General features: G+C 37.4%; 1 protein-coding gene across 3 annotated transcripts; it reads right to left on the reverse strand.

Moving 5' to 3' along the window:
• Positions 1-277: 277 nt before the first annotated feature.
• Positions 278-21,925, reverse strand: LOC100258322 (uncharacterized). 3 transcript variants are annotated; one of them, XM_019219155.2, is made up of 9 exons: positions 21,628-21,922; positions 20,563-20,636; positions 4,651-4,793; positions 4,510-4,556; positions 4,306-4,414; positions 4,068-4,129; positions 3,469-3,583; positions 2,161-2,324; positions 278-526 (listed from the first exon to the last, which is right to left on the reverse strand). In XM_019219155.2, exons 1-8 carry the CDS (start codon positions 21,787-21,789, stop codon positions 2,173-2,175), a joined length of 864 nt encoding a protein of 287 aa, XP_019074700.1. In that variant the 5' UTR covers positions 21,790-21,922; the 3' UTR covers positions 278-526; positions 2,161-2,172. The 3 variants fall into 3 exon arrangements, with proteins under 3 accessions (XP_019074700.1, XP_059591942.1, XP_019074701.1); XM_059735959.1 differs by lacking the exon at positions 278-526 and adding an exon at positions 764-1,537 and having other exon boundaries at positions 21,628-21,923; XM_019219156.2 differs by lacking the exons at positions 278-526; positions 4,510-4,556 and having other exon boundaries at positions 1,914-2,324; positions 4,306-4,356; positions 21,628-21,925.
• Between the last annotated feature and the right edge of the window lie 1,002 nt (positions 21,926-22,927).

Raw genomic sequence — 22,927 nt, forward strand, 5'->3', positions numbered from 1 at the left:
GAAAATTCGTCAAATACGTCCCTTATTTTGAATTAGAAAGGAGATGAATGAAAATATCAAATAAGAAGGATAAGAAAAACATTTGATGAAATTTCAAACCAATGAAATTTCAAACCAATGAAACGAAGTATATTTAGCCAAAACGGCAGGAGGTCTATGAAATTGACTCTTAAAAATAAATGATCCAAGCAGCCTGGTTGACTCCAAATTCAAGTGTTAAACATCAGGACAACTCTATTTAATCACCTCAGTAAACCACCTATGTTTTAGTCACAGATTTACATGCAAAATATTTTGTATTGTGAGTGCATCAGCAAATTCTCAGTCAATTTTTCTCCAATCCAAACAGGCATTAAACCAAATAAAAAACAATACATAAGCTTCTGAATTTCATAATTCTTCAGCACAAATTTTGACAGGGAGAAAAAAAAAATGCAACATCTAATCCTCAAAGAAAATCATTTCAGCCCAGTTCAATCCAATCCAATTCATAAATCCAGCTTGAATTCATGCTTCAAGTTATGTGCTGGTGCAAAGTCAAAGATAAACCATGGTAAGGTGGTTAACAGGGCACCATATTTGATGGATGGTGAATTTAATATGCCATAACTCTCTTCAGAAGGGAAAAAAAAAAAAAATTGAAATAACCCATTTTATAATTCTTGTTGACTTAGACAATGTTCCATATATATATATATATATTACTCCCAAAATTCAGCCATAAATGTAGGCAATCAGAACATGTTTGCTTTCAGGCCAAAAATTAAGCAAGAGATTTACACATTAAAACAACAATGTTATGGTCAAACACAGCATGGCATATGCCAGAGTCTACATAGAATAAGAGAAAGCATATTAAATAAACTGTGGTACTTGTGTAACAAAATGGGATGTGGGGTGTGGGGATATGCATGATAAAAAGTCATTGGTCCATGCAAATGAGATAAGAAACAAAGACTTCAATGGTCCTCCTAAGTTGGTCATCAACAAAAAGAATTATAAATGTGGAAAGTAATAGGTCCATCCATGAAAAAGAAGATGAGAAATTTCTATAAGAGAGGAAGCCAAAACCTTCCCTAGATACAGCCAGCCAGGAGAACCCACCAGCATCACAACCAGAAATAAATGAAGTCTATCAATAGAGAGGCTTACAAGGCATGCCCTAGTTAATTAATTAATTAATTAATAGCCACTAGACCAATCAAAGCTACTTTATTTCAGACAGTTGAGAATAGTGAACACTTTTGAAGATTTACTTTTGACTCAAGACCTGACTCATATTACAAAATCTGACACCAGCCAAAAAATTAGATCAATAAGGATGAAGATCACTACAATTTTTCATACTACAGAATCGAAAGTCTGCATCATTACTTTATATCCTTAGTAGAACATGAGAAACAGCATATCAAATCTAAAGTATCAATTTCATAAATTTTCAGTGACCCATTTCCCCTAGTCTGGATTCATCTGAATTTAGTAAAAAAGAAAGTACCTCGAGACTTCTTTGAAATTTGTGGAGTTTCCCTACTTGTCACTGCAATATTTGGATGGATATGATTGTTTTCAAATATGTTTCGTTCTTCATAATAATAGAATCTTTATATAGCTAAACTCTAGGAGCAAAAGAAATAGTATTCTTCTGAATCAACCAGTTTGTCTATGAATTTTAGAACCACGACAAAATAGTAATGATATGCAACTATCCTTTTAAAGAATTTTTTTTTTTTTTTTGAAGACAGATAGAAAACAAAGGAAGGGTTAACTTGCCTTTTGACAAATAAAAAGTTCATGAAATTCGATTTTGTTCCAATGCACATCATTCATTATCTTTAAGGTTTTGACCGTAAGTTAAGATTAAGCAAGTCAAAGTTAGAAATCACTCCAAGCTTCATAATTCCATTTACATATCCTTCATGCAAAACAAGAGTCATCTAATTCATTCACACTTGGAATGTTTCTTTGTATGTTATTATCACAACAGTTAGAAAGCACTTTGTGCCTTGACAAAGTTTCCCAGCAAAACAAGTGTCATCTAATTCAACTCAGTCCCAATCAGTCTTATATCCCATATTGTCAGAAATGAGACCTACAAATAAACTTAGAGTTTCTGGGTGTAACATTTTGAAAGCATTCTGGAGATACACAATCAAGGATTACCTGTAAATGTGACTAGGGTTCAGATGGCCTCTCAGAGTCGGACCATAGCATTAAAGTTGCTAAAAGTGCTATTGTTGCAGTTTCAACCCGTAGTCGGTGAGGCCCAAGACCAACAGCTGTAGCACCTGCTTCCCTCATCATATTCAGCTCTTTCTCAGTGAAGTCTGCAACATTAATAACCAGCATAAACACACACTAATTTTAGTTCATTCATTCTGAAGGATGAAAAACAGCAGATATTTTAAAGTTGGAAAGACAGCAAATTCTTATCCCAACATGCCAATGAATGCAGATGAGAATTTGAAACATCCACAGGTATGAGTCATACCCAGGTGCATGTAAATCAGCCTGTAGGCCCAAAATCAGATCTGAATTGGCCACATTCTTTTGGCAGTGGCCCAGTGCCAATGAAGGCTAGCTCTGGACCTCAACTGGATACCAAGAAAAGGTAAGACCTATGTCTAGTAAGCTCTATGGAGCTTAGGGATAGCAGGATCTATGGATTGGGCATATCTTGGGGCATGGATTACATCAATATCAGATTTCAATTATGTGCTATATACTAGGATAGGGTTAGGATATAGAGATCCATCCAACCACAACATTTAACCCACCCTTTACAGCCCAGGCACATTTGCACTATTGGTAAATGGGTCAAGGAGAAGGATATCCCTAGAAACAAGATGAAGTAGGATCCAATAGGAGGATATGGCCTTACATAAAGTTGAATGGAAAAAAATATTTGTTGCAGTCAACCACAGACAATTGGGATTAAGGATTTGCTGAGTGGAGTTAATTCTCACAGTAACAAATAAAGCCTTTACAGAAGCAGAATTTCATATACACCTAAGCCCCAAAAACACACAATCTGTTAATTCAACTACTTCTGTTTTTGTGAATATCTATCAAATCCACATTTAACAACTAATTCATTAAATCTAATAAATGATCCCTCCAAATTAAAGAAGACAACAAAATCTTGAACCTTTTATGATTAAGAACTGCATTTTAAAAAATGAATTTGAAATATAAGATAGATGCCACAAAATTCACCATGCTACCAATCAAACCAATTGTACATGACCATCCAACAAAGACAATGGGAACAGAAAGAGAGAAAAGAAACTAGCGTATAATGTGTACTAACCCCCTTCTGGTCCAATTATTATTAGCCCACTTGATAAATCTACCATACTACCAATCAAACCAATTGTACATGGCCAACTGACAAAGAAAATGGGAAGAGAGAGAGAGAGAGAGAGAGAGAGAGAGAGAGAGAGAAGAGATTAACGCATAATGTGTACTAACCCCCTTCCGGACCAATTATCATTAGCCCAGTAGATTCTCTTCTTGATGAAGTCAACACACTAAAAACAGGAGTAGCTTCTGCAACAGCCACCAAGGATAGCTTTGATTGGGTGACCTGGAGAATAAAAAAATTATGACATTAGTTTCACACAAACCATGGTGGGAAGATAACAAATGCCAAGAAGTATTAGAATAGTTCATTATACACTAAAAGGAACACGGTATATTCTGTAACTGATGTTTGATTAAGAACTATAATACATAATAATACAAGAGAATAAACAAACTGCACCTCTAAAATATAACATAAATATGTGCCAACAAGAAAATGTGTAACAACATACTATATAAGCGATTTAGACTAAAATCAACAGATATGCAAGAGCCTGAATGTTATAACTACCACCTTAGAGTTCATTTGAATGAACCAGAACCAGAATATTTGTTCAATCTCCTAGCATACAAGGGGGCAAGGAACTCACAGTAGGTAAAAGGTTACTAATTTTTCTAGGAGGATTCATAACCATCTTGTGCAGATTTTGGCTTATGAGAGAGATATGTGTAAGAATAAAAGCCAGTAAAGATGAGAAGTAACTCACAATAGGTAAGAGGCTATCGATTGTTGTAGGAGGATTCAGAGTCATTTCATGCAGACGTTGACCTATGGGAGAGAAAAATATACAAAAAGAAGTCGGTAATCAATCACAAACACAGGTCATCTAACTGAGCAATGTCCAAACTGATTTGGCTTTTCATATCACAAAGCAAAGTAAGAGGAGAGTCAGACAGATCTCACCTCAAAACAACATAATGAAACAACTAGAACAAATTATTTACATTGCTTAGCAGCAGCTAGAATGACACGTTGCAATCGATCCACCCGATTTTCTGAAATTGAAGGAGAACGTTCCGTCAGCAAAGGGGTTACACTACTGGTCCCCAACTCCTAATCCAGGAAAAAGAAAAGGAATGGTATTAGCAGCTAGCATATAAACAGAAGTACCAGCCAGATAATGCTCATATATACATTTTAAGACATACTGTGCACTTTTCAACCAGCCAGTCAGCTCGACCACCCTTTAAAGTCCCTAAAAGGAGCAACTGTAAACAAGTGATAGCAAAATCTAAAATCCTTAAAAGAATGCAGCCAATTCATTCTACTGAAGATCCAAAAGAACTCACCAAAAGCTGCAAACACATGCCACCGTGAGCTTTGTGGAAGCACTAATTTTGGATCTTCCAAAGCGATAAAATCAAGTCCAGTGCGATCAATTCTATTAATGCTTCCTTCCACCAATCCTCCTTTCCCATTGAAGAGCTCTACCCTTGCACATTATGATGTCAAAAACCATAAATACATTATAAGCAAGCTATTCAATATTCTTCTCCAATAGATACGATTTTTTATGATTAAGCAATATCAAGTTTCTATCAACTTCCTCACATTAATTCCACTTTCAGAAAGACGATAATCTAATTCCAAACTTTATGAGTAAAATAGTACATTGAGCAGTTTCTATTCAAACATATATTTGACAGAATGCTTATTTGGGACTCTTCACATCATAAGAATTATGGAGAAAAATTGGGAAATTAAACAACCAAGGAAGAAAATATAGATATCAACTATAATAGAGGTTATGACAAAACTTGGGAAAACATATATTCACACAAGTAGATATTGGAGATGTTGATGCAGATACTAACATATATTTGAGACCACATGCACAATGAAGACAATTTTATTCCTTAAATGCAAACCTAAGACATGATTAAAGTTGCTTGATTAAAGTTGTGCTTTTGTTGCCATTTCACAGATTGGCTAATAAGACCGATGGCTTATTCCACAACTTGACTCATATCTTGTTTCTTTTGTACCATTTTATTTAACCATGTTTCTTATCAAATTATGTTTCACCAATTCTGGGGTCTTTGTACAGCCTCCATGTCATTTAATTGGTGATTTTTTTTAACGGGCAAAACAATTTTATTGAAAAAGTGTCTAACAAAACAAGCCACACCCTATGCACATAGAAAGTATACAAAGAGTGCCTAAGATACCAGGAACACATTCATCCAAAATAGTCGAGAAGGTCAAGAAAATTGCCAACCTTACAAACTAATACCACATTAGACCAAGAGAGCACAGTAATTTAAATAAAAATAAAAAATAAAAATTCAGTGTCATTGCTGAGCTCTCCACTTCCTCAAAACATCTTCTACACCTACCCAAATAAAGCAAAATAGTCAAAGAGAGGTCATCCTCCAAAACCTCTTCTTCCTCTTCTTCACAAAGCTTCCATGCCAACCTAACAAGAACTTCCTAATAGAGTAAGATACACACAAAGGAGAATATGGTTAGTTGATACCTTTTTCTGACTGCACAAGAAACACCAACTCGTTAATGGCCAACCTGTCCCTTTAGCTAAGCAATGTAACAATTTTCTTCCAAGTTGCCTCTCAAATGAAAGAATTGACTTCCAAGAGTGCAAAAATAATCCAAAACCCCTTCGTAGGAAAAGCAGCACATTGTAGGGATGGCAATGGGGCAAGTATAGAGAGATTGTAATTGGGAACAGAACAAATTTGGAAAAAATTTTAAAACATGATTCATGTTTGGGCTATGGTTAGGTCTTGTACCTACTTCACCCCAAATAAATATTTATTTTTATCCACCATTTCTCCATTCTCTCTTCAATGGTGAGGCTCAATTTAGATGGCAAAGAGATGTCTCCTTTCACCATCTTCTTGATCGGCAGCAGCTTGATTGAATCCCACCTCTATGAACTACTCATGGCCTAGACTCACCATTTGCCATCTTCATTGATGTCTCCTCTAATAAAACCAACGATCCCTTGGAGAAGATGTGTTCTTAGTACAACAGCATTGAGTTCCACAACATCAATACAAAGAATGATTCTCATCTTGAAATCATCAAGTCATCTGATCAAGTAAATATATTGTTTTGTTTGGTGAGGTTTGTTTGAGATTTTTTGGTGGTTGTTTCCAATGGATTATAGCACGTGGCCAGTAGACACTATTTATAACAATGTTCTGATCCAATTCTAGTGGTATGTTGTTTTTATTGTGTGTTGCCTTATTTGGTTGAGAAAGCTAGGAAAAAGAAAGAAAATTGTATGATTTTTTTTCCTTTTTTACCCTTTTTTTGGTGTGTTTGTGGCCTGTTTGGTTGTTCAGAAAGATGGAGAAAAGGAAAGAAATTTGTTCGCTCTTTGGCGCCCTTGTACAAGTCCCATGTACTTTGGTGCGTCTTTCTTTTATTGGCACTATTGATATATTTTTTGTTTGCCCATGAGAGAGAGAGAGAGTTGTTAGTTATTTATGTTTAATAGTGTGTGTTTTTTTACCTATTTTGTTGATAAGCTAGGGAAAAGGGATGAGAGTTGCAAGATTTATGTTGTTATCTTTTTCAAGAACAAGGCAAGCCTGGGTAGGGGTAGAGTTTTACTTTCTTTGTGCACATAGGAATGGAATCCATCGATCTACCCCGTCCCAAGTTTAGAACAAGGATGAAGAATCAGTTATATAATCGAGGCAAGAATGGGATAGAGCTTCGTCGTTCTATTGGCAACCCTATTTACTCGATTTGTGCAGTTTGTGGCTGAATGCATGTATTTGGGGTTTACACTAAAGACCCTGAGAAAATAAAGGCTAAACTTAAATGAGAAAAACACCCAAGAGGGGGGGGTGAATTGGGTTTTGAAAATTCTTTTTGAACACGACAAATTCAAGCACAAAAGAAGCAAATATAAAGAGATAGAGTTAGAGAAATCAAACTCAGATTTTATAGTGGTTCGACACTTCCTTGCCTACGTCCACTCTCCTCAAGCTCCTAACTGAGTGAGGGTTCTACTAACTTGAAGGTTCAACCAAGCTTCTAATCTCCTTTACACTAGGATTCCGACTCCAATGGACTCTTACACAATCTCTTCAAGATTCAACTCACTTGAAGGCTTTAACACTCAATTTACAAGAATGAATCCCTCAACCTAACTCAATGATAGTTCAAATACAAATCAAAGCTAGGATGAATCACAAAGGTACACTAAAGGATATGCAAGTGAAGATTTAAAGCACCAAGAAAGAAATGAGAGCTTTTAAGGCAAGAATAAGTGGGTAGACAAATAAATGTAGGTGTTCTATATCTCATAAATGAAGTGGAGCTCTCTATTTATAGGTTTCTAACCTCGGGAGCCAAGAAAAACAAAAAGCAGTCTTAACCGGTCGAGCTGGGGGTCTACCGGTTCACCAACCGTTGGAGCATTTAATGCTTTGGCAAGTTAGCATTGCTTCGATGGGACTTCGACCGAACCTCAACCGGAAGTTGACCGAGAAGGAGGATACCTCGATCGGGAAGGTGAGGCTACTGGAAGAGAGAGAGTGTTTTTGCACTCCTCGATCGATCCTTGACCGGGCAAAGGGAACCAGTCGACCGGTACCCTGGCCGGTTGAGCCGGTTGGCCCAATGCCTAGACCGGTTCAACAATTTGGCCCCGAAAACCTATCTTTTTCTGTTTTTTTCTTTTCTAACACTTAGGCAAGGTCTTTAGGTAAATTAATATGTCAATTTTGAAACATTTTGCCTAAGATACATTTGATAAAACTCGGGTTTTGATGGAAATAAAACTTTAAAGAATAAACCAAGTTTTTTAAAGATGCATGAAATGATATGTAAACCCTAAGTGCACCCATGCATTCATCTTACATTTGTTTCCTATGATTAAAGGTCTTCCAAACGTCTTGATCTTGTATCCATTAGGTCATTTGATGAATTTCCAAATTAATACCTAAGATTCTTTACAATTCAAACCAATTAGTAACTTAACTATGATTTGTTATCATCAAAACCTGATTAGGAGAACCCTTGGGCTAACAGACCCTATGCTTGATTAAGAATTTATCCAACAAAAGAAAACAAAGGGAAATCCCAACAAATTCCAACTTTGGCTTCCAAACAAAGGAACGCCCTCTTAGAAGATCAATAATCTTACAGAACCAAGCATCCAAAGTTCAAGGCTTCTAAGAAAAAGAGAACATCCTCTTAGAAGGTCAATAATCTTATAAAACCAAGCATCCAATGTTCAAGGCTTTCAAATAAAGGAGTACCCTCTTAGACGGTTAGTGATCTTACAAATAAAAGCATTCAAAGTTTGTCCCTCTCCTTCTTAAGGCACCCAAAAGAAAATACTACTTAGTCCCTCTTCACTTGGAGATTACTAACCAGGAAAGGGATGCCTTGATCAAACCTTCAAGCAAAGCTAGGACAAAAAACAACTCCATTTCCCTCCAAGTTGGCTAACCTAAGCTTCCAAACAAAGTACACCCTCTCAGAAGGTCAAATCTTACATATCAAAGCATCCAAAGTTCAAGACTTCGAAATAAATGAATACCTCTTGGAAGGTCAATAATTTTATAGCCCTTGACACCTAGTTTAGTAACAAGGGGTTGGTTTCGGGATTAGGGAGGTTGAAGATTGGATTCCATATAATCATATAAAAAAGGAAGAAAAATTACCTATATAAAAAAAAAAGAAAAAAAGAAAATTAATAACCACACAAAGCCAAGCATCAAAAGTTCAAGTCTCTCTTTCATGAGACATCCAAAAGAGAATAACAACTTAATTCCCATGCACCTTGAGGTTACTAACACAAGGAGGATGCATTAATTAGACTGTCTAGTAATGTTGGGATCTTGGCCAATGGGTAAATCAAAATTTGCTAGCTTAAATGGAACTCTAACCTCATTAGCTCTATATCTTCAAAAACACATTAATCCTCATCTTTCCAGAGTTACCTAGACAACAACCAACACTCAGGGTTAGTGACTTTATTAGGTTTCTTAATTTATACAAAGTATTCGGTATTACCCTTTTTATTAGCCATTTACCATGCAAAAACTCCAAAAGGAAAATTTTTCAAATAAAATTCGACTACAGAAAGATTTATGGACAAACACTCTTGGAAAAGGCACAATAGAAAGAATAAGGCCTTGTTTGGATTGACTTAGAAGAAGCCCAAAGCACTCTTTTAAGCTTAACAAGAGTTTTTGAACCTATTTGGCTATATTTCCTAAAAGAGCTTATGCCTAAGAAAAAGATCTTAACATGGAAGCCAATAAAATGTTATTTTTCTAGAAGCTCTATTTTGGCTTAAGTAGAAAGTTATTTCATATTTGATGAAATCTTACAATAACAATAGTGCTTTTTGAAAATTATGGCTTTGGCTCTCACTTCTACTTCTTTATCCCAAAAGGGACATTTGAGGAGAACAAGCCCACGGGGCTAGGATCCGACACCTCTCATCCAAAAAAAATAAAATAAAATAAAGAGATGAAGATAGAGATGAGGATGGACTAATGATCTCAGAGAAGGCATAAGCATAATAGAAAGACTTAGATGAGAAAAGGAGATATGGAAGATCTCTAATTGGAGAGAGAAGATAGAGATGAGCATCATAGAAAAAGGCATGGCCCCCTCAACAAAGATCCTCACAACTAGGTGTTTGACCCTTCAACAATGACGTATTAAACAAAACAACCAAATTCCTAATAGTCCCAAGAAATAATTTTTCGAAGAGGAAGGTATGACCACCTAATGACAAAGGTTAGCACCTATCCACTATAATGCAACCTATAAATGTTTAATAGCACAATGTCAAAAGTAGTCAAAACCATCAAATCACTTACAAACAAGGATAAAAATATTGGTTATCAAGAATATATCAATAGTTGGATTTTGCAAATATATCGGGATATATCAAGAAATATCGATGAAAATTTTGATAAAAAATATCAATGGAAGAAAAATTTATTAAAACTCATAAACATTGGGAAAACTCAAAAATGATAGAAGAAACAATAATACATAAGTTGACATTATTTTATTGAAGAAATATATATAATGAATTTGTAACATTAGGCAATAATGTACAAATTTGAAAACACATTAATATTAAAATGATAATATGTTTAGTTTGAATATATTAAAGGATATAAAAGAAACGATGATATATAGATAAGTATTTTTTATTTAAAAATATTGATAATTTTATTTATAAATTTATATTTATTTTGTAGTTAATTAGTATATAAAATACATAATAAGATAATTAAAATTAACTTATTTATAATAACTTTAGTTTAATTAATTTATAATATAATGTATAAAAGATATTTATAATTTATAAAAGATATTTACAATATATATAATTCCATGTGCACATATAATAAGAAGAAAAAAAAAAAGATTTGGCTAAATGGCACAAGCCATCCATCCTAAATCGAAGGACCCAAGTTCAATCCTTCCTTTAATGTCAACATTAAGTGTTTTTTTTTTAAGTGTAAGCGCAATCAATCCCACATTGAAACTTTAAGAGAAAACAAGGCTCTATTTATAGAGACGGTGCCCCTCAACTTGTCACAACAAAAAGAATTGGGCTGGTTGGGCAAGAAGATTTAGGCTAGTTGAGTCTGCTTCTTCAATTAATTGTAGATTTTTAGCATTGAATGGAAAAGGATATGACACAATGACATGGCAGGAAAGGTGCTAGCACTAAAAAATTGGCAATAATCGCAAAATAGCGCTATATGACCAATAAATCAGTGAAAAAATGGAGAAAATCCCAAATTTTGGAGGATCAACATTTTTGTGCCACCTGTTGCATCAAGGTGGACCAACACCCGATTTATTAGCAAAATATCATCGACATATCCCAACACTTCCACCCTTGCTTACAAGAGCTTTACTCTTGACAAGTGAAGTGAGGTCCATCAAAGTTACTCATCTATGAGAGCTTTATTCCTTATAGCCACTTTTAGAAGACCTATCCCCTACTCATGTTTAAGCTTGCAAACATGATTCCAAATCAAGTGATCTTTCTTGCCTCCCCTCCCCCCCTCTATTTTTTTTTTCTTTTTTTTGATAGGTAAGTAAAGATTGTATTAAAAAAAAAGTATAAATGATGTATACAAAGCAACCAAAAGAACAAAAAAAGGCATGAAGACACAAAAACTAACAACCATGCCCTACAAATAGAACCAATCCACAAAGTCTAACAACGACAAAGAACCATCCCCAATATACAATCTAATCCAATCCCGAGAAAGATACAAGAAAGAATTTTTAATTATTTGGTCCATGCTTTCACGATTATCAAAAGCTCTCCCATTTCTCTCTCTTTATATGGTCTAAAACAAGTATAACGGAACAACCTTCCAAGCCTTTTTTCTCTTTTTTTCCAACAAAGGACTTGTAATAGCTCAAGATAACCCCTCTAACCAGAGAGAGTCCATCACTCACTGTACACCAAAAAAAGCATAAATCAATTGTCACAAAATGTGTGCTTTTGAACAATGAAGGAGAAAATGGTCGCTTGTTTCTTCTTCTACTTTGCACATGTAACATCTATTAGGAATCCACCAACTCCTCCTTTTGAGCTAGTCTAGAGTCAAAATCCTAGTCCATGTTGATTCCCAAGCAAACAAGTTGATTCTCAATGCCACCCAAAAATTCCAAATTGTCATAGAGTTGTACTCTGTTTTCCTATTTGCTAAAGAGGAATAGAAAGACTTAACTGAAAAAATACCGTTCTTTGTAGCCAACCACACCATAATATCTTCAATGCTCAAACTAATTAAGTGTTCAAACAACCTACCAGAAAAGACCTTTACCTCTTTTAAATCCTAGTCATACAACTACCTCATAAACCTAGGACTCTAGCTACCACTATCTCATTGGTCAATCACCCAAGCATTTTTTTGAAGAGACTATTGAATAGAGCTTCAAAAACAATTCCCTCAAAGGTGTGTCCCCACACCACTTGTCCTTTCAAAACTTCACCTTGTTCCTAGAACCAACCTTAAAACCCGTTTTATCCTTGAAAAACTCGCAACTATCTTTGATTGCCTTCCAGACCCCCACTCCATACTCTTTTCTCACTTCTTTAATGCACCACCATCCTTTTTCTTGCCTGTGTTGGACTACAGGCTACAATTACCCATTTCCAAAGAGGATTCCTTTCACTCACAAATCTCCAAGACCATTTTCCCAAAAGAGTCTTATTAATTATAGACAAAATTTTTATGCCCTAGCCCCTTTTTTGTTTCTCCAAGCAAACAACAAACCAAATCACCAAAAGTGGCTTTTGTTTCAACAACCCCTCACCCACCTACCAAGAAAATCCCTTTGAATCTTTTTCAATCCAACAATTACCCTCTTTCTTGCCTTTTCTAATACTTAACCATAAGAAATCTCCTTGAAATTTTCTCCATCCTAAAGGCCTAAATAGGGATTTTGGAAATGGAAATGTAACATGCAAAATAAGAGTTATTCTTCCCTCTAAAAAAAACTTATTCAAAGATCAAGTCTCTTAAAGATTTTCTCAACACAAACATATTGCTTGTATTGTCTAATACTAATCTAAGATGTTGCAATCGATCCACCTTAGTACCTCTGAAATTGGTGACCGAGACTATAATTATGAACCATGACTATTATTTAAGGGATAGAGAATCCCCTTTGCCTAGGGCTTGTAAATGCCTTCGCCTAACCCTTGTTCTATCATTAATAACTACAATCAAACTAACTAACAACTCAAACATTTCCTATGAAGAGGTGGTCAAAAACCCTAATCAACATGGTTATAGGCTTTTCTCAAGTCCACTTTGAAAGTAAACCTCTCTTCCCCTAATCACAACTATCATCCATGATGTATTAGCAACCAAAACAATGTAAAGAACTAAATTTCCTAAAAAAAGGGTCCTTTAGAAGGGGCAGATAGTTTCACAAAGTACCTCTTGTAATTGCTTAGAGAGGACTTTTGTTAAGCTCTTATATAGACTAGTCAATAAGCCAATGGTTTAAAATCTTGAATCCTAAGGGTAGGCACTCTCTTAGGAAGAAGAGTACTTAAGGTGGACTTTGTGATTTTATTAATTACGTTGTTATGCTCTAATTTTAGAAAGTATTTACATAAATCTTCTCTCAAGGTAAGCCAATGCACTTGATAAAAAGCTAAAGAAAACTTCTTGTTGTCAGGGACTTTAACCTCTTTAATTTCCTCCTCTAAGAATGGTTTTTCTAACCATCAAACCCTTAGTTCATCATCCTCACTAACATTTTAGGACATAAAATTCACACAAACACAATATTCTACCCAAAGAAAAATGAAAAACCCAAATCTTTTATAAGCAAAGGAAAAATAATTGGATTAAAGAACACCAAACAAAAAATTTACACGACCCAAGCATACAAAATTATCATTTGAAATTTTTTTTTTTTTATAAATGAGCACAAATATATTAAAGGGCGAAAAGCCACAAAGCATAGTAGCCTAAAAACAAAAAACACATGAACAATAAACCTCACCAGCCCTTAAGAAACGGCAAGCCATTCCAAAAATCCTAAAAGCGAAGAGGACTCCTCTCCCATATACACCTTAGCCCAACTCCACAAATTACATACAAAAGAATTTTTTAACTTCTGAATAGCTAAAGAGCCCCCCCTAAAAGCTAATCTATTTCTTTCCTTCCATACCGTCCAAAAAATACACAACAAGATGGAGTTCCAAATCTTTTTCCTCTTTTTCCCCACAAAGGGGTCCCTCCAACTAAGTAACACCTCTTTGACCGTCTCTGGGAACACCCAATGAGCCCCAAACAAGGCAAGGACGATCTCCCAGAGGACCCTGACCACTATACAGTGTAAAAGAATATGATTTACATTTTCCTCTTCACAACCACACAAAAAGCAACGATTAGAAAGGTGTCAGCCCCGTCTTTGGAGCCTATCCAAAGTTAGGATCTTCTCCCACGTGGCCTCCTAAGCAAAAAAAGCAACTTTGGTTGGAACCTTATCCACCCAAATGCTCTTTTTCGGGAAGGTGATGGCACTAGGAGCTGCCAGCAGCTTATAAGCATCCCTAATCCGAAAAAAACCATGACCCCTTCCTTTCCATATCACTGAGTCCTCTTCTGAAGAAATCCTCAAGTCCCTCAGCATATGAAACAACTCTCCTATAGCATCCAGCTCCCAATCATTAGAATCTCTAGAGAATCTAATGTTCCAACCTCCTTGACCAAGGCTTAAATCCCACACTTCATTAACCGTGGCGTTCCTATGGACCACCAAGGCAAATAGCTAGGGAAAATTTTGGGACAGCGCCTCATTACCACACCACTGATCAGTCCAGAAATTGACCTTGATCCCCTCTCCCACCTTGAACCCTATGTTATCCCAGCACCAGTTCGCCTCCTTCAAAATCTCCTTCCAAACCCCCACTCCAAACGTTCCGCGAGCTTCATTAGTACGCCAACCAAAACCCTCATGGCCATACTTCACCCCGATCACCTTCTTCCAAAGGATTTCTTTTTCAAAGGCAAATCTCCAAATCCATTTGCCCAACAAGGCCTTGTTCAAGAGATCAATCTTGAAAATACCTAGACCCCCCTTCTCCTTTTGAGTGCACACCACCTCCTAATTGATTAAATGGATTTTCCTTTCCAAGCTTCCCCTTCCCCAAAGAAAGTCCCTTTGTAATTTTTCGAGCCTTTTTGCTACTAGCTTGGGCATTCGAAAGAGACACAATTGGTAAATCAGTAAGCTAGCCAAAGTACTTTTAATGAGGGTAGTTCTCCCACCCTTTGACAAATATTGTCTTTTTCAAAGGGCTAACCTTCTTCTCATTCTTTCTTCCACCCCATCCCACATAGACGAGGCCTTGTGGTTGGCTCCAAGGGGCAGCCCTAAATAGACAGTAGGAAGAGACCCCACTCTACACCCTAACTCCACTGCCAATTCGTCAATGTCTTCAACCTCCCCAACCGGAATTACTTCGCTTTGAACTAGGTTTATTCTTAGACCAGAGGCTGCCTCAAACCACGCCAAAATCCAACTTAGAGAGGTTAGGTGTTCTTTCCTTACGTCGCAGAAAATAATTGTGTCATAAACAAAGAGCAAATGAGACACATTCATCTCCATTCCCCCCCTCCCTCAAAGACTACAGCCTGAAATGAATCCCCCATCAACAGCCCTTCTTATAAGTACGCTTAGCACTTCCATGCCCAACACAAAAAGGTAAGAAGAAAGGGGATCTCCTTGACGCAGCCCCCTGGAATTGGAGAAGTAACCTGCTAGCACCCCATTAACCAGAACATAAAATTTTGCAGTTGAAATGCACCACCAAATCCACTCCATCCAACGAGATCCAAAGCCCATCTTGTGCAAGACCTTCATGAGGAAATTCCAATTAATGCTATCATATGCTTTTTCAATATCCAGTTTACAAATCAACCCTTTCTCTTTACATTTATGCCAAAAATCAATCACCTCATTAGCTATGAGCAAGGCATCCAAAATCTATCTTCCCCTCACAAAAGCATTTTGATCCGCAGAAACCACCTTATCTAAAACCTTTTTCAGCCTATTGGCCAGAACTTTGGCCAAAAGCTTATACAATCCCCCTAGAAGATTGATGGGCCTGAAGTCCCCAAGGTCCTCAGCCCCACCTTTCTTTGGAATGAGGACTAGGAAGGTAGTATTGAGACTCTTAGCAAAAGATTTCTTATCAAAAAACTCCTTAAACAGGTCCACAATCTCCTCCTTCATGAAGTCCCAGCAAGATTGCCAAAAGGCCACTGTGATCCCATCCGGGCTTGGAGCCTTATCTCCATTCATTTCCATCAGAGCAGAATGGATTTCTTCCTCAGTGAAGGGCAGCTCCAAGATTCAGCTTCATTACGGTTTAGACTTTGAAGGTGTAGCCCCTCAATATCAGCTCTCCAGCCTAGCTCCTCTGAAAGCAACTGCTGAAAAGCATTCACAATCCCCTCTCTCACCTCTTGCTTCTCAGCCAACCACCCCCCATTGATCTTAATTTTATCCAAAGAGTTATTTCTTCGGTGGGCATTGGCCATCCGGTGAAAGAAACTTGTGTTCTTGTCCCCTTCCTTAAGCCACAGCTCCCTTGACACTTGTCTCCAATGAGTTTCTTCCAATAACACCCACTTTTTAAAGGTTTCCTTAGCTTTTCTTTTCAGCTCCGTTTCACCTTCTATCAAACTCCTTTCACTCTCCACCCCATCCCAGAATGCGACTTGTTGAAGGGCTGAGTTTTTATTAACTTCCAGCCTTCCAAACACATCCCTGTTCCATCCTTTGATTTTTTCCTTCATGACCTTCATCTTAGTAGCCAATCTAAAACTGGCCCTCCCTCTCCCCCCCGACCCCTGCCACCAATCCTGAAGAAGATCCTTAAACCCATCAACTTTGAGCCACATGTTTTCAAACCTGAACGGGGAAAGGCCCCGTCTTAACCCACCCCCCTTCAGCAAGATGGGAAAGTGATCAGAAGTGGGTCTGGGTAACCTACTCTGGACAACCCCACTAAAGTGATCAAGCCAGTTCTGGGTCACTAGGAATCGATCCAGTCTAGCCCAAGATTGATTGTTCCTACCCCTGCTCCATGAAAACACACCCCCTTGTATAGGAAGATCCAGGAGCTCTAGCTCATCAACAACCTGAACAAATCTTCTCATTGCACCGGTCAGACTTCCCTGATTGCTCCTTTCCCTTTGGGAGAGGGTAATATTGAAGTCGCCCCCTAAACACCAGGGGTCATCCCAGATGCCCCTGATTGCCCCGAGCTCTTCCCACAGAATCTCCCTTTCTTCTTTAGAAAACGGCATGTACACTCCTGTGAAGATCCAAGCATTCCCATCTTCTACATTCCTAAGCATACAAGAAATCGAGAACTGCCCCATCTCCATCTCAAGTACCTCCAGGGTCCTTTTATCCCAACATATCAAAATCCCTCCCGTAGCTCCCTGAGCACCCATGGCACCCCAATCAAGAAACCTCCCAGAGCCCAAACTCCTTACCAAACCCTCTGACATTGATTGAATTTTCGTCTCCTAGATACAAAACAAGTCCACTTTTTGGCTTCTGATCATGGCCTTAATCACCTTTCTTTTAGAGCTATCATTAGTTCCACGCACATTCCAGCTCAACAGCCTTATCTTCATTGGACTTCCATAATCTAGCACCCTCTTCCTTGCACAGCACACTTCTTCTTCTTCCCCCCCTCATAATTGATGGAACATTCAAGCCTTTTCAATTCCCTTTCGAATCTCGATTTCTCCAGAAGAGTTTTGCTATGAACTTTTTCCCTCCTCTTTCTAATTTTGACCAGAAACTCCAAAATATCTTTCTCCACTCCCTCTGTCGAAAATCCCAAAAACTTGTTGAACCTAGCCAGATCACTTTCCTCCCAACTTGCTTCCTCCCATCCTCTACCTCCTTGTCGCATAGACCGAGCTAGGCACAATTCCTCTCTGCTCTCTTCAATACTGTCAGTATTAACCTCTATCAACTCCCAGCGCTTAACTATTTCCTGCTCTGTAGACCTAGTGACGTTACACAATCGAGGTGTAACCCCCTGGGTTAAGTCCAAGCCAGCCCCATAAAAGTCGTAATACTCCCCCAATGGAGTCCGACCATAAATAGGAGAGGAAGAAAAAAGAGAACCAGAAACCACCGGTCCAATAGAGATAGGGACGTTTTCATACCTTGCATCTTCCTCCAACAAGGCACGGTCGGTCTTAGATCTTCCCTCGGACTGAATCTCCTCCTCAGAAGGCCTCCGCAAGCCATCCTTCACCCAAAAAGGAGAAATACCAGCGTCTGGACCCCCCATTAGGCTTTGGCTAATTACCATGGAGGGACGGGCCTCCCCCAACTGGGCTCTAACCACAGCTAAGGGCATAGGTGGGCCTCGGTTGTCCAGCCTAGGCATCACTGGAGGCTCCAAAGTCTTGGCCCGCCTAGAAATCTTCCTAGACGACAGCCCAAAAAGAGACGGCCCATTTTTGCAAGGGAGGTCCGAGAAAGGATCAAGCCCAATGGGCTCTGATTCCTTAGAGCTCCAAGGGGGCTCTGTTAGGCCCAGCAAGGTAAGCCCGCCCGATCCTTGTGACCCACCCAACGACCCATCAAAGCTCCGAATAGGGTCCATAACTTGCCCCAACCCGCTTGATTGGCCCCGCGTCCCATCGGCAGGCAGCAGTAGGGCCTCGAGCCTCGAACCGTCCTTCGCCTCCAGCACGCGCTCGCCCGCACGTGTACAAGCCTCACCCCCAACCTCCCCTCCTGTTGCAACATTCTTCCCTCTCTTTCCTGCTGTCGCCGCTCTCATTACTGGCTTGACCTCCCACCAGAGAGTTAGCGAGTAGCACAGCTCTTCAACCCAAACCTCCACCACATTGGGAAGTTCATCGCCGTTACGCTTCACCAATAACCAGGCCCACTGCAATTCCTCCATCTTCTCCGTTTGGGAGTCGACTGCAAGAAAACCCCCACACTCCTCCCCTATCCTTCTCAGAATGTCCCGCTCCCATAAGGAGACGGGTAAGCCTACAACCAGCACCTAGGCTTCACTCATGTTCTCCCCCTCCCTCAGACATCCCGTCTCAAGCCTCCATTTCTCCAGGCGAAGAAAGATCCCCCAAACCGAGATGCTTCCAAGTTTAATGGCTTGCTCTGCTTCTATCAAGAGCTCAAATTCCATCAATACCTTGCCTCTCTCCAGTTTTGCTAACCCTAGGTTGCCCTTTAGACTCCAGATTTTCGCCAAATGGGTCCCCCAACTTCGTAGGTCATCCCCCTTTGCTGCGCTAGGGTTCCATATCCCAACCACACAATGAGCCAGTTTGTTTAAGTTCCGGCATAGCTCTCCTTCTTTGTGACCTCCACCCTAATTGTTGCCCTATCTTTACCCCTTGGCATTTTGACCACTTTCGTAAAGGTTTTCACCATACTTGGCTTCAAACGTAACTCTTCTTCTTTTTGGCTTATCATTCCTCCATAAGCACATCCCAAGCGCCGTAGCGTCTCCACCATTGAAACCCAACCACCCTTTGCTCCTCTTTCTTTGGGGATGAATATGCTAAACCTTTTGTTCTCCAGATCCACAACATCTAACCGGAGGAAGCACCCCCCTTTGTTTTGATCTCGCACCAGAGAATAAGCCCTCCCGTTTTCCTTCCACTTTCTTACCCATTTTACCATTCTCACATCCTTAATACAAAGAACCAGACAATCGAGGAATAGCCCAAGACTCGCCGATCCTAGCCTAATCCACAAGGAAATCCCTTTTTTCCACTCCACAATCGTAGCTTGCAATCTGCCTTTCTTCTCCTCCACCTCAACCTCAAACGACTTCGACTCCACTCCGAAGCCACCCTTCTTGAAGCTTTTCCCATGCCTCGCAAGGACCTTGCCCTCTGCATTCTCGGTTGCTCTCGGGAAGCCTCGCACTCCTCCGTCGCTCTCTCTCTCTCTCTCTAACCCTCTCTCTCTCTCTCCTCCATCTCACTTCATCAGCAAGTTGAAACTTGACCGAGTTTTATCATTTGAAATTATTTTCATCATGAATCCTCCATTGTCTTGCCCAACCACAAGCACTAAACCATGGCCCCATGGAATAATGTGGCCTAGTTTCAAAAATTATTGTGCTCATAAAAGGTTGAAGCTTGGTTAAAAGTTTAAAATTGAATCCCACATTGTGATACGATTTCTCTCATTTCGCATAGTGAACCCAACATGAGACTCACACAACGAGCTATTAGTTTTAAGGTAAAACATGTCCCCAATAATTGCATCATAGAGAATACAAGCTGAATTTGTCCCCAATAATTTCTCTCATTACAATGTTTACTATAATTGCAAAACATTAGAATGAAGAAAATCTTAATGGCAATGATGGAAAAGGATGGTTAGGACATATCCACCAACAAATTATAATATCTACTAAAAGTAATTGATTTTTCAAGGAAAATAAATTAAACTTTATTTACTTGTCTCAATCCATAAAAGTTAAGCAATAAACATTTTCCATAAAGTCCTCCAACAATGATGAAACAAATGCTTGCCAATTTCATATTAAATTTTCTTTGACAACGAATGGCTTTAACAATCATCATCAATAGTTATGAATTCTAAATAGGCATTAATTATCTAAGTTAGACAAACATAGGTATATATCCAAGAAAGTTGAACTCAAGAGTGTTGATAATTAAGAATACCTATCATTCACACTCAATCTTAAAACTTTAGTCATGTGCCAGAATTCATCACCCTGTACACGTACAATACCACCCTGCATTGTTATGAAAAATAATAAGTACGTTGTCTTCTTTTTTAGTGGGGAAATTAAAAAGTATATTAATAAGAAAGAGGAGGGAGTGATGGCTAGTTGACACCTAGTACACAAGGAGTATACAAGACACTCCGAGGCCACCAAAAGAATACAGGGGGAAAAAAAAAAGAAAAAGAAAAAAAACCAAATTAAGTCATGCCTAAACTATTTATAAAATCTAACATGAAATCAGTGTTTTAAAAAGCTTTTGAAGCTTAAGCCCCAAGCCTCACCTCAATGCAAAACCTTGTGAATTAGCCTGGAGATTATAGCCCCATCACTGGATAATTGAAACTTAGGCCTTAGTCCACTAGCATGCTCTTGATAGAGAGAATTAAAGAAAAAGAAAAAAAAAAAAACCTTTTTATGTACAATAGCAAAAGCCAGCTTGATGACAGGTGCATAGCCTTGACGCCTTAAGCGTTGGATATTCAATGGATTTTAATAGATTCTGGGCCTTATGGGTCTTTAGTTCATATTTTAAACATCTTGGTCTTGGGCTTGAGTCTCTTGAGGCTTAAGCCTCACATATTTAATGGATTTTTGATAGTTAAACTTTTTTATGTGTGTGTATCTATATATATATATATATATATATATATATATATATATATATATGTATTAATCCTAATCCCCTGTGTGTTATAGCTCTACTTGTACTTGTACTGGGGATCCAATATTTTACATTCATTTCCTTTTCCCTCAGTTTTCTCAGTAACCAAAAGAGTGGCAATTGCACAGCAGCAAAAGCAAACATATGCCCATAACATTCAAAGCCTAACTGTTTATTTACTGGTACCAGGCTTAGTTGAGTTTTAAGTTCTAACTCCCAAACAACAAAACAATTCAATTAAATCAAAATTTTCCAAGTTTCAATTTCCGTTCTTTTCCTACATTCTCTCAGCAACCCAATGGAATGCATGTGGTAGAGATAGAGTGATAGAGAGAATGCCTTGGAAGGAGGGAGAACTTCGGAGAAGAATCGAGGGAGACCACCACGAGACTGGTCGGAGAAGAATGAGGATGAAGAAGAAAATGATCGGAGGGCAGTGGATCTTCGCCATGACCGTGGCAGCAGCTCTGCAAATCGATATCCTCCTCCTAGGGCTTGCATTTCAATTTTGCTCCGTCCCCCTTCACTTCTAACCAAAATTTATCCTCAATTGTTCTTGAAACGACGTCACTTCCCCTCCTATATTTCAAAATTTTGAGAGCTACTTCGCTAACTTTTAAATCTTAAAAATGAAGTGAGTTTGATTTGATTAAAGATTTTATATAAACAAGGGTAGTAACGGTTTTCAAAAATACTTTAAAAAAATCAATTTTTAAGAATAATTTTTGAAAATTATTCTTTAATATTTTATAAAATAAAAGTCTATTTAAAAACATAAAATATTTTTAATCTATTTTTAATATTTTTAAATATATTTTAAAAATATTTTTAAAATAATTTTTATATATAACATTTTATTTTTATTTATAATACATATTTATATAATTATTTTTTAAAATAATAAAAAAAAACAAGTGAAAATAATAAAAAATAATTAAAAGATATTTTCTAAAAACACTCTATTTTTAGTTTTTAAGAACAAAAAACAAAATATTTTTTTATTAACAAACTTATTTTTCAATTTTTTTTGTTTTAAAAAATAGAAAACTTGTTCTCAAAAACAATTAACAAATAAACTGTAAAAACAATTTTTTATTTTTAAAAATAGAAAACAATGTATTTTCAAATAATAGTTTTTGTTATTTTTATTTGTTTTTTTAAAAACAAATGTTAAAAAATAATTATATGTAGATGTATAGAATAATTAAAAATAAAGCAATTATTTCTAAAATATATTTAAAAATATTAAAAAACATATCAATTTCCAAATAGAATTTTAAGTTATAAATGATCGTAGAATTGTTTTGAAACACATAAGTACTAAACATAAAAATTATTTCTAAAACATATTAAAAACACATCGGGTTCCAAACAGAATTTTAATTTAGAAAACATCTTAACCTTATTCAAAAACTGTTTTTTAAAGCTGTTTTCAAAATCTATTTTTCAAAACTGTTTTCAAAATTTGTTACCAAACAACACTTATATTTTTCAAAAACTGTTTTTATCATACAAGGTTCAAATCAGATGAGAATCGCTCTTGAAAAACAAACTGTTTTTAAAAACGGATATAAAAAGTCCCTTCTCATTCTTTAGGCAAAATGCTATAATTCAAACTTAATAGAAAGTTGACAATCAA

This window comes from Vitis vinifera, chromosome 3 (genome assembly GCF_030704535.1).
Source record: "Vitis vinifera cultivar Pinot Noir 40024 chromosome 3, ASM3070453v1".
In the NCBI taxonomy this organism is placed as follows: Eukaryota; Viridiplantae; Streptophyta; class Magnoliopsida; order Vitales; family Vitaceae; genus Vitis; species Vitis vinifera.